This window comes from Eptatretus burgeri, chromosome 16 (genome assembly GCF_056783735.1).
Source record: "Eptatretus burgeri isolate ZD-2024b chromosome 16, Ebu_testis_v1, whole genome shotgun sequence".
In the NCBI taxonomy this organism is placed as follows: Eukaryota; Metazoa; Chordata; class Myxini; order Myxiniformes; family Myxinidae; genus Eptatretus; species Eptatretus burgeri.
Window position 1 is genome coordinate 65,311,490 of NC_140976.1, and position 12,500 is coordinate 65,323,989.

The 12,500-nt window shown below is 41.1% G+C and overlaps 1 protein-coding gene across 5 annotated transcripts in view; it reads right to left on the minus strand.

Annotated features, from left to right (window-relative positions):
- Positions 1 to 12,500, minus strand: part of LOC147011231 (cytospin-A-like) — a 72,726-nt gene that overhangs the window by 21,140 nt on the left and 39,086 nt on the right. For all 5 annotated transcript variants that reach the window (XR_015052507.1, XM_085860244.1, XM_085860242.1 and 2 more), the window contains exons 7-10: positions 10,974 to 11,103; positions 10,729 to 10,831; positions 9,787 to 9,903; positions 9,424 to 9,483 (exon numbers count right to left, since the gene is read on the minus strand). Coding sequence is in view for 4 of the 5 variants with exons in the window: in XM_085860244.1 (XP_085716370.1) it covers positions 9,424 to 9,483; positions 9,787 to 9,903; positions 10,729 to 10,831; positions 10,974 to 11,103 (410 nt within the window). In the remaining variant the exon portion in view is untranslated. The remainder of the gene's footprint in view (positions 1 to 9,423; positions 9,484 to 9,786; positions 9,904 to 10,728; positions 10,832 to 10,973; positions 11,104 to 12,500) is intronic.

Consider the following 12,500-nt stretch of genomic DNA (forward strand, 5'->3'; position numbering starts at 1 on the left):
TTGGCCCCATCTCTCAATCGTGAAAAATCACTGAGCTTTGATTAAGATTGTCAATTTTAATCTCAATGAAATGGACAATTTGATGTATCCATGGCAACCTTTGGAGAGGGGATGGATTTTGCAAGTATTGTGCTCTGCATGACATTTTTCTTGTTTGTCTGTTTGTTTGTGTGCACTATATCTCAAAAAGTTGTGGACAGATTCTGATGAAACTTGGTGGACATATTGGGTGTGTGACAAGAAAGAATCGATTAATTCTTGGTGAAGATCAAAATCCGGATCCGAGAATTTTTTAAGCGATTCTTCACCATTGAGAGATAGTGCTAAACTCATATATATATATATATATATAGCACGATATCTCAAAAAGTTGTGGTCCGATTTGATAAAAGTTGGTGAACAGGTTGGGTGTGTGACCACGACAAAGCGATTCGATTTCGGTGGAGATCTAAATCCGGATCTGGATATGAGAAGTATTTAATTTTGTAAGTGATTCTTCACCATTGAGAGATGGGGCCAAAAACGATATATAGCATGATATTGCAAAAATGTATTGGGCGCAATATGTTCTCGTTGATCAGGCATTACGTGGCGGAGGTATGCGCTCTACCGAGTGTCCTAGTTTTAATACTCCATTTAATAAAATCACGAAAGAAAATAACGAAGGGGAATGAGGCAGGCAGGTTTGTGCGTATGTAAAGAAGCAATGTGGGTGGGAAGCATGTGCACCTGTCTCACGGAATGAGATTCAAATAACAGCGACGCACTGCGTCATTCTATCCTAGTTAGTGGGCCTCATGAGTACTGTGGGTGATGAAGATCAAAAATAAATCAAGGGAAAACAAGCATGATTGGTTCAGTTTGTCAGTCATTAAGGAACTGACAGTGAGAAGATGGGAAAAATTATTTAAATAAATAGATAAAATACTGCTTGTGTGCTCATACAAAAATATAAATGGATTAGAGAGTTCATAGAACACCTTAACCCATACAGTTTGAGAACAAAAAGGATATAGGCGGGGTCTACAAGCAGCAAATAGACGTTTAAATGCCGTCATATTTTTGTCCAAGTACAGCTAAACGGAAGGATTTTTGAAATTGCCAAAAAAAGCGATTTGTGTTCTCGTATTCAAGTATAAAATTCAATTAAAAAAACGTAAAGATTTTAAAGGTTGTGGAAAACGAATGTTTTTGGAGTTTTACGGCCATTGATGCACCGTCCTTTACACACCTTATTTAATGCATTACATTAGTTCTTCATTCCTGTTTTTTTTGTCCTTTATGATGTCCTTTAAAACAGTAAGTTTCCTGTTTGTAATGATTTTCAATTTTATTTGACTGCCAGACAGACAGACAGAGTAATAATAGTAACGATAATAATATGGAATAGGCAAAGCCCAGAAGCGAACGTATAATTCTTCTTACATATATCAAATTAAACAGTCTTTTTGCTATGAAAAAATAAATATTACCTTAACATTACCTTCACAACAACAACTACACCGCCAAGAACAGGATCTCATCCAAAAAAATTAATATTACCTCAACATTACCTTAACAACAACAACTACACCGCCTAGAACATTATCTCGTCTAAAAAAAATAAATATTACCTCAACATTACCTTCACAACAACAACTACACCGCCAATAACAGGATCTTATCTGAAAAAATAAATATTACCTCAACATTACCTTCACAACAACAACTACACTGCCTAGAACAGGATCTCATCCAAAAAAATTAATATTACCTCAACATTACCTTCACAACGACAACTACACCGCCTAGAACAGGATCTCATCCAAAAAAATTAATATTACCTCAACATTACCTTCACAACAACTACGCCGCCAAGAACAGGATCTCATCCAAAAAAATTAATATTACCTCAACATTACCTTCACAACAACAACTACACTGCCTCGAACAGGGTCTCATCTAAAAAATTAATATTACCTCAACATTACCTTCACAACGACAACTACACTGCCTAGAACAGGATCTCATCTAAAAAAAATTAATATTACTACAACATTACCTTCACAACGACAACTCCACCGCCTATAACAGGATCTCATCTAAAAAAAATTACTATTACCTCAACATTATAACTCAACATTACCTTCACAACGACAACTACACCGCCGAGAACAGGATCTCATCTAAAAAAATTAATATTACCTCAACATTACCTTCACAACAACAACTACACCGCCAAGAACAGGATCTCATCAAAAAAATTAATATTACCTCAACATTACCTTCACAACAACAACTACATCGCCTATAACAGGATCTCATCCAAAAAAAATTTAATATTACCTCAACATTACCTTCACAACAACTACACCGCCTATAACAGGGTCTCATCTGAAAAAATAAAAAATCCTCAACATCACCTTCACAACAACAACAACACCGCCTTGAACAGGATCTCATCTAAAAAAAATATTACCTCAACATTACCTTCACAACAACAACACCGCCAAGAACAGGATCTCATCTGCAAAAATAAATATTACCTCAACATTACCTTCACAACAACAACTACACCGCCTAGAACAGGGTCTCATCTAAAAAAATAAATATTACCTCAACATTACCTTCACGACGACAACTACACCGCCAAGAACAGGATCTCATCTTAAAAAATAAATATAACCTCAACATTACCTTCACAACGACAACTACAACGCCAAGAACAGGATCTCATCTAAAAAAATTAATATTACCTCAACATTACCTTCACAACAACTTCACCGCCGAGAACAGGATCTCATCTAAAAAAATAAATATTACCTCAACATTATACCTCAACATTACCTTCACAACAACAACTACACCACCTCGAACAGGGTCTCATCTGAAGAAAAAAAAAACCTCAACATTACCTTCACAACGACAACTACACCGCCGAGGACAGGATCTCATCTAAAAAAAATTAATATTACCTCAACATTACCTTCACAACAACTACACCGCCGAGAACAGGATCTCATCTAAAAAAATTAATATTACCTCAACATTACCTTCACAACAACTACATCGCCTAAAACAGGGTCTCATCTAAAAAAATAAATATTACCTCAACATTACCTTCACAACGACTACATCGCCTAAAACAGGGTCTCATCTAAAAAAATTAATATTACCTCAACATTACCTTCACAACAACTACATCGCCTAAAACAGGGTCTCATCTAAAAAAATAAATATTACCTCAACATTACCTTCACAACAACTACATCGCCAAAAACAGGGTCTCATCTAAAAAAAAAATATTACCTCAACATTACCTTCACAACGACAACTACACCGCCGAGAACAGGATCTCATCTTAAAAAATAAATATAACCTCAACATTACCTTCACAACGACAACTACAACGCCAAGAACAGGATCTCATCTAAAAAAATTAATATTACCTCAACATTACCTTCACAACAACTTCACCGCCTAGAACAGGATCTCATCTAAAAAAATTAATATTACCTCAACATTATACCTCAACATGACCTTCACAACAACAACTACACCACCTCGAACAGGGTCTCATCTGAAGAAAAAAAAATCCTCAACATTACCTTCACAACGACAACTACACCGCCGAGAACAGGATCTCATCTAAAAAAATTAATATTACCTCAACATTACCTTCACAACAACTACATCGCCTAAAACAGGGTCTCATCTAAAAAAATTAATATTACCTCAACATTACCTTCACAACAACTACATCGCCTAAAACAGGGTCTCATCTAAAAAAAATATATTACCTCAACATTACCTTCACAACGACAACTACACCGCCTAGAACAGGATCTCATCTTAAAAAATAAATATTACCTCAACATTACCTTCACAACGACAACTACACCGCCAAGAACAGGATCTCATCTTAAAAAATAAATATAACCTCAACATTACCTTCACAACGACAACTACACCGCCAAGAACAGGATCTCATCTAAAAAAATTAATATTACCTCAACATTACCTTCACAACAACTTCACCGCCAACAACAGGATCTCATCTAAAAAAATAAATATTACCTCAACATGATACCTTCACAACAACAACTACACCACCTCGAACAGGGTCTCATCTGAAGAAAAAAAAAATCCTCAACATTACCTTCATGACAACTACACCGCCGAGAACAGGATCTCATCTAAAAAAATTAATATTACCTCAACATTACCTTCACAATACAACAACGACACCGCCCAGAACAGGATCTCATCTAAAAAAAAAAAAAAAATCCTCCACATCACCTTCACAACGACAACTACACCGCCTAGAACAGGATCCCATCTGAAAAAAAAATACTAGAAGCGAACGTAGTATTCTTCTTACATTCGCTTCTGACTTTACCTATAACTTCTTCACAACTGTATACGCAATTTCCGGTTACTTCGACCTGGATTCGGGATCAGCGATCAAATAATGTAAATCACGATGAAATTTTTTTTTTTTGATGATGCGGGAGATATCTTTATTAAAATCAGTGGAGGAAATATACACCATGTTTAAGCCTGGTGTTGGCGCAGTGGTTCGGGCAGTGGCTTGGGACCCAAAAGGTCCTGAGTTCAAGCCCCGTTGGGACACTGAATATATATATATATATAATCTTCTTCTTCTTCTTTCGACTGCTCCTGTTAGTAGTCGCCACAGCGGATCATCCGTATGATCCGCATAGTGATTTGGCACATGTTTTACGCCGGATGCCCTTCCTGACGCAACCCTGGTCGCCTCTTACGACACACAGGGATATGGTACAACTATTTTAAGCGGGGTATACACCGGCCCAGTATACTGGTACTCATTTCGCCGACCTCGGAAGGATGACAGGCTGAGTCAACTCCCTGGTGTATTAATTCAGTGGTCCAACGGGGCTTGAACTCAGGACCTTTTGGATCCCAAGCCGCTGCCCTCACCACTGTGCCAACACCAGGATATATATATATATCTATCTATCAAGTCAAAAACACCAGGGGGTTGACTCAGCCTGCCATCCTTCCGAGGTCGGCGAAATGAGTACCAGTTGTACTGGGCCGGTGTATGCCCCGGTTAGAATAGGTGTACCATATCCCTGTGTGTCGTAAGAGGCGACCAGGGTTGCGTCAGGAAGGGCATCCGGCGTAAAAACCTATGCCAAATCATTATGCGGACAACAAAACGAATTTCCACACCGGATCGGTCAAGGCCCAGGTTAGCGAAATGGAGACGGTTGATCCGCTGTGGCGACCCCTAACGGGAGCTAGCCGAAAGAAGAAGAGAAGAGAAATATACACCATGTCTGATATTATTTGGGTCTTTCATGTCTCCGACGATGCCTTTATCTCCCGGCATGCATCATTCCCCATGACAAAAGAAAAACCAGAAGCAAAAAAAAAACGGAAACAAAAGGGTCATAGGCAACAACACGGATTCACAATTGCCAGGGTATTGTGTTGTTGTTGTTTCCTCTTCTCTCATGTGCACGCGTTAAGTAATATTCACAAGATAGAAATAAAACCCAATCGTGTTTATACACCACACAGCGTTTAAAAACAACCGGAAACAAAAGGTCATAGCTAACGACACGGATTACAAATAGCCGGGGTTGTTGTTGGAACCTTCACACTACAATACAATTGTACCTTCACAAGACAATAGTATTGTGTTGTTGTTGTTTCCTATTCTCTCATGTGCACGTGCTAAGTATGAAGCTCACTGCGTTCGCTAATAATAACTAGCCGAAACCCCATCACAGACGGATTCCGTTCATTCAACCACCCTCACCAGCACACCGACACTTGAGGGACATGGACTGGACGGGGCGTGCTTGCCCCCACCTACTCATCCCCCGCCCCTGCCCCATTCCCCCCCCCCGCCTTCAATTTGCTTACCCCCGCCCAAAAATTTAATTACCCCGGCCCCGCCCCCACCTCTTCACTCCGCGCACACGCACGCACGCACGCACGCACGCACGCACGCACGCACACACACACACACACAAACACACACTGGTCTCTTGATTCCCCGCCCCACTTACCCCTGGGCTACCCCCCCCCTGTCCACCCCCTCACACTCAACGCCACCTCATTCACCCCAGCCCCCACCCACTCATCCCCCGCCCCATTTCACCTCGTCTCCCGCTTTCAATTTGCTTACCCCCGCCTACTCATCCCCTGCCCCTGCCCCATTCCCCCCCCCCGCCTTCAATTTGCTTACCCCCGCCCAAAAATTTGCTTACCTTACACCCCGCCTCTTCACTCCTCGCCCCCGTCTCAACGAAAAGTGTTTATTCTGCTTCAGACTTGAAAGTTTACTATTGCCACTATGTGTGATGCACTCTTTCAGGTACGAAGTTTCTTTCAGTCCAGGTCACAGTACCGAGAAAAACGTGACGCGACCGCTCGGAGGAGCACAAAATTGGTCCTTCAGTATTAATATATAGATAATAATCATCATCTCACTCCTCTCTGCTCACGCACAATCAGGACAAATTCAGAGCCAAAGTATTACTGAACTACAGGTTCAATTTCTGATTTGTGTTTAAAATATAACATTCAATTGAAATCAGTGTTTTTTTAATCATAAACCGACGTTGGTGGACAGAGACAGATAAAGTGAACCAATTGTTTAACCCCGCTTTTCGCACCACGCGCACGGGGTAAATATTTACAAAACAGTTAAACTTGTCAATTGGTACAAAATCACCCGAACACAACCAGAATGCTATTGTAATAATTCTGCAGATGTATGTAACCAATCGCAGAACAATGTAACCGGACTGTAGTCAACTGAGCAGACGAGAAAGATGACAACCTGTTATTAAACTTTTTCAAAATTGGCAATTTAGAGAGAAACAAACAAACAAATGTAAACACACCAATTGGTGGAAAGTTCTGGCATATCCGATTTCCAGGGAATTCAAAATGACCAGAAAACACAATGAACGAGTTAATGTGGCATTCTCATGATGATTCACTCATCCTTAGGTTTTCCTGAAAGTAGCTTTCTTTGTTGCGGTCGAAAATTTTTTTGAAAGATTTGTATCTCGTACTAACCAAAGAACAGATTTTGATTCCTCTCCACAACACCCTGACTTCCCCAAGTAATGCTTTGGATATTTTTGGAATATCGAACATCTTTTTCAATACTCCCGATTAACTCCCTCATGTTCTATATTTCCCCGATTCAAGGAGTTCATCTGTTTATCTCGTACAGTATTTGTGCCGCGTCCAACTCAGAGCACCCTTTAAAACAGACACCTGCTGGGGTATAAAACAAAGCTCTAATGGTGGATAAACGATGGAGTCTCAAACAAAGCTCCATTGATGGATCTATAAGTTTGGTAAACTCAAATAAAAAACACATGAAATACATTTTTGAACAATTCATGAATACCGCCATTACAGGAACGTGTGAAACTGTAAAGACCATGCCCTGTGGTGAGAGTTTCCCACAACGTAGTTCTACAGATGATGTCCACCCTAAAGGGACAAGGTGTGATAGTCACTTGAGTCTTAAAAACAACTTGAGATGGAGGGGAGGAGGAAGAGGGGAGGCCAAAGGCCTTAAAAGGACCCGAGACTTGTACCTTTAGAGTCTTTAGACGAGCATTTAAATCTCAACTGAGCAATCTGTTTTGCTGTGTGTACTTCATAAAATGTTTCAATTCCACAAAAGTGATATGGGTAAAGGAAAGGAGCTGAAACAGGAAAAATGGGGGCAAGGGGAAAGCGTGTAAAAGGCTCAAGCGGAGTCGTGTCAGATAATGGGAAATGTCCACCAACATGAATTGGATTAGAAATAAAAAATGAAAAGAAAAGACTTTGGACTTGACTCTAGGCCTGCTACAAGTACAGCGTGTCCACAAATTACCGTTACAAATTCAATCGTAATTTTAAAAAATAATAAAATGGGATGTAATGATTTGATTTGCCACAGGTGAAGAACATTTCTCAAAGTTTTACTGACTTTTCTTGTTTCCAAGTGTCTTCCAAGACATGTGACGTCACATTTACCACAAATCACATCCCCACAACAAAAAGCGCAGTGCATTTCCTGGCTTATAGGGCCGACATCAGCTACACACGTTCAAAGAAGCTTCAGGACTACCTATGGAAGGTAGCCACAAGAGAGAAATGATTCATGAGTGGATCAAAAAGTTTATAGAGACTGGTAGCATCATGCAGAGGAAAGGGGCAGCCTGGCCAAGCACACGTGGTGAGCATGTTGGACACGTTCGTGAGTCATTTAAGTTTAGTTCCCACAAGTCCATTCAGATTCGGATGATGATTTTGACAAATGTTAACAATAAAACTTTGAGAAATGTTTCTTCACCTGCAGTAAACTGCATCATTGTATCCCATTTCATTTTTTTTTTTATTCAGGTTGAATTTGAAACAGCAATTTGTAGACAGCCTGTATGTAGATCAACAATGCCATTGGATAGCTGTTTTAGAATGAAACCTTGCCTCACATTCTCCGGTCACTCTCACCAACACGACCAGAACGTGGCTCGTGCACGTCACCTCGAGGCAAAAAAGATCACATCAAAAGTAACTTTCTAAGTACGGCCGTTTAATCCTCTGCATATCATCGGCCACTTGTTAATTTTGTCAAAGCATTGACATCTGATGCAATGATTGTACCAGACTTGATGTCCCTATCAGTATGACACACTGGTCCACACGAAGATGTGTAAACCAAAGCAAATATAATACACTGGGAAGTGCCGTAGCAAACGCTCACGCAAACATTGTTGTTGTTTTTGTTTTTTTCAGGTTAAAAATTAATATTAAAAAAAAACTTCAGATTAGTGTTGAAGAATTGCTATACAAACAACAGCAGCGGCAAAGAGAGAAATGAAAGTGAAAGAGAGAAAAGCAACAAGACAATCAGTTGTCTCACATTCTTCCCTCCAATCCTTCAAAAGCTCTGCCCATAGTCACCTCATGCTTTCTCCCAAAGCATCCCCTGTTCTCCTCTTCACCCACTGACTCCCCCCCCCTTACTTCATGCCACCCGTGTGCGATGTCTCTCTCCCTCGTTCCACTTTGATTCTCAGTCTGTGAACCTGCTGTCATCTCTCATTTAGCTCTTCCAAGAGTCAGGATTTCTAATTTGAATATTTTTTTTTTCAACAAACAAATCAACAAGTTCTGGGACATAATTTGTGTCGACGAGTGGATACACCACGACTTCATCCAATCAACCAAAAAATTCTTGAAGGAAGGAAGTCTCAATGCTTGCCACGGATCTCGACTTTGCGGAAGCATTGGCGAACCCATCATGGCACCCTTTTATAAGCAAATGAGCTCCGGTGAGTTGTGCAATCGACACTAACCCTAAACACTGAACAGAGCCCCGATAGGTTCAACGCTAATTCGTTGTCCATCATGTATATGCGTACATAAAATGCATACCAGAGTAGGGGTGATGCCGATGCTTTCAGCTGCCTCAAAAGCCAGAGCGAAATTTCTCCTCTGTGGAAAAACAGACCACACAGGACCATCATTATTTTGGACTACGAGGAGGATCATCATCGTCATTCACCCTCTATGCAAATCGGCGATCAGCTGGGGTGAAGTGATGATATTTTCACTCATCTGTGACTGGGTTTTTAAACATCTGGCTCAGCCTACGAGCTGCATGATGTAACCACCATATCCAATCGTGCAACAACATGGCAAAATGTCTGGTTTACGGGACGCAGCAATGACGTTGGCACAGGTGCACAGGTGCCATCGACATGGATTTATTGGTTAGGAGAGCAGGCCATAAACTACCTTATCCGTGGAGTTCAGTTGACTGTAAGGGATGTGTGCAGGCAGGTAGCTGTGTAACAGAGCACAGAAGGCCAGGCCATCACTCCAGCTGCTGCTGAAGTTTGTAATGTCAATGTTCTGTGGAATTGGAGGCAAGACAGTAATAAGAACAAACCCAACAGAATGCATTTGTACAAGACCAATACGGGCATACAGAGCCATCTCGTCGAGCTCACGGCAATGCTTACCTTAAACAGGTATTTTCCAGGGAAATTCCAAATAAAATAAACCCCCTCCCCCACCATTTCTTCAATTACAGAACTTAAAGAGAGGGAACTCTAAAAACCATCGGCACTTCATTAGTCATGAGGCCTGAGCAGCCGAGAGATGTCAAAGCTTCTCAGCCTAAGGCCAATCAACAGAAGCTAATCTTTTCTGGAAGCATTCAATTGCTTTGTTTTTGACGGCCTCACGAGAAGATCCATTGTTTTGCAAAGAGGTGAGAAATGGAGGGAGAGAATCCTCACACATGCCAGCAATGAGCTCACATGTAAACATGCTGGCCAGTCTCCAAGGAAACAATTAGAGAGCCACGAGAGTCATTAAGGGGGCAGCTGCCTCTCATCCTGTAACAAAGTCTCTGGGTTGTCAGGCAACCCCATTAACTCAAGGTGAAAGCAGCTCATGGATAAGGTCAGAAAAGGGTGAATTAGTGTGGCGACAGTTTGAAAGCCAAAAACCTCTGTTAAATGTGGAATGATGAAAAAAAAAGGCTTTTATAAATCCACGGCATTGTTCATTTTATTTACCAAGTCACTCAACCTTTCATTATCCAACTCATAAAAAGATGACGTGGATACTTTTCAGGAAGTGGGCCCAACCTGGAACAGGCCACGGGATAAAACACCATGGTACTCATGCACACACACCTTTTTCCCCCCACAATGACACCGTTATACTTACTTGGTATCTCTTGGTTTGTTGCTGGCACCAGAGGAGGAGGGCATTGCGCTTAGAAACATGGTATTGCTTTGAAAGCCTGGCTAGAGGGTCTTCAGCACCATCCCTATAGAGGACAACCAAAGGAGCACACACGGTGAAGATAGCTTACACAATTCCCAAACTGGCTACATTTTTGCCAATCGTACTTTCAAGTTCATATCCAACAGAAATCAACTGTGATTGTGGTGTTAGATTCAAGGACGCACCTGGGACGGCTTCGGCGTGTTACAGAGGTAGGATCAGATGAGCAGGCAGGCTGGCTGTTGTGAATGGAAACTCCGTTCAGGAGCCCACCAGTTGTATCAGACATCGCCACAACACCTCCATTTCTTCTTTCTGGCATTAAATCATGTTTTCAGCCTTCCTCCATACTACTATACTATCCAAGCGTTTGCGCATTATTCGCTTAATTTTTGTGCCAATGAAAGATCACTGTATTAAAAAAATTAAATAATAACCAACTAAAAATAAGATTTTTTTCACAGCAATGACAAATATTCAAAAAATATAATCACAATACTTACAGCCAGCCCTCTGACCCTCCCCAGTTGCTCCAACATACAGGCGCTCTTCCCCTAAACACCACTCCTCATGGTTAAACCCCCACGATGCACTGCTTTGTTCCTCACTTCTTCCGTTTGTGGAACTGCCTTCAGGAGACAGTTCAATCCTCCCCTTCCATCCAGGGCTTCAAAGCAGGCAGTGCACTATCATTTCAGGTCATCCCCCATCGCAACTCTTGATAGTTTTTAACCCCAATAACCCTACCTCAACCCTCTTACTCCCACATTAGTGTTTCCTCCTCTCTTCTTTCACTGGTTATATACTCCCTTGCTTGTTGTGTCCAACTGTGGCCTCAGTTTGTCAGCATTTTTATCCTGGTTTTTTTTCTTTCTTCTGTGAACAGCCTGTGACGTCACTCTTCCATGACCTGAGATTTTGTGTCCTGTACTGCACTTTATCACAACATGAAATATATTTTGAAAAAAAAAATGCCTTTGACGATTAAGGAATTAATTGGATCGGTACAGTAGAACCTTTCTCCAAGTGTGTTCAAGACCAAGTGTGTTCTGGATAAACTATATTTCAGGTCAATGGATGTCATTAATTGCAACAAAAAAAATCAACAAATTTAACTTGATGTACCATAATCTTTACAGAGCGTTGGTGCTGCTGAATCAGTTTCTTGGCAAGGGTTATACTGGGTGGTTTGCCATTGCCTTCACAGCATTGTTTGTTTGTGTTCCGTCCTTTTATATGCTAAGCATTAAGAAAGGAAGCAGCACGTACCATTTTGAAAGTCCTTGGGATGACTTGACAGATGTCATGTTACGTTTGAACCAACGACCTCCCAGACCCAACAACCAACGACCTCCCAGTGCGGACGCTCTAATCGTCATGCCACAGAGTGCAGCTTAAAAAAATGAATAAAAAAAATTAAATAACAACTTTACGGATGTCATGTTACATTGGACTCTAACCGTAACCCAAACCTCCACCCCCTCATTCTCAGTCTATTCGGACTCATCCTATGCAGCCAATGGCAGGCACCATGTTGGACGTACAATAAACTAGCAAAATGCAGTTCAGTCTGTTTGCATAAACACACCAACATACCAACACCGCACAAAACCAGTCCCAGCGAGGGTCTGCAATCTCTGATTGCTCCTTATAGTTATTGGTGTGGAGCGATCGCCACAAAAAATGGGGAGGTGTCACATATTCGAGAATGT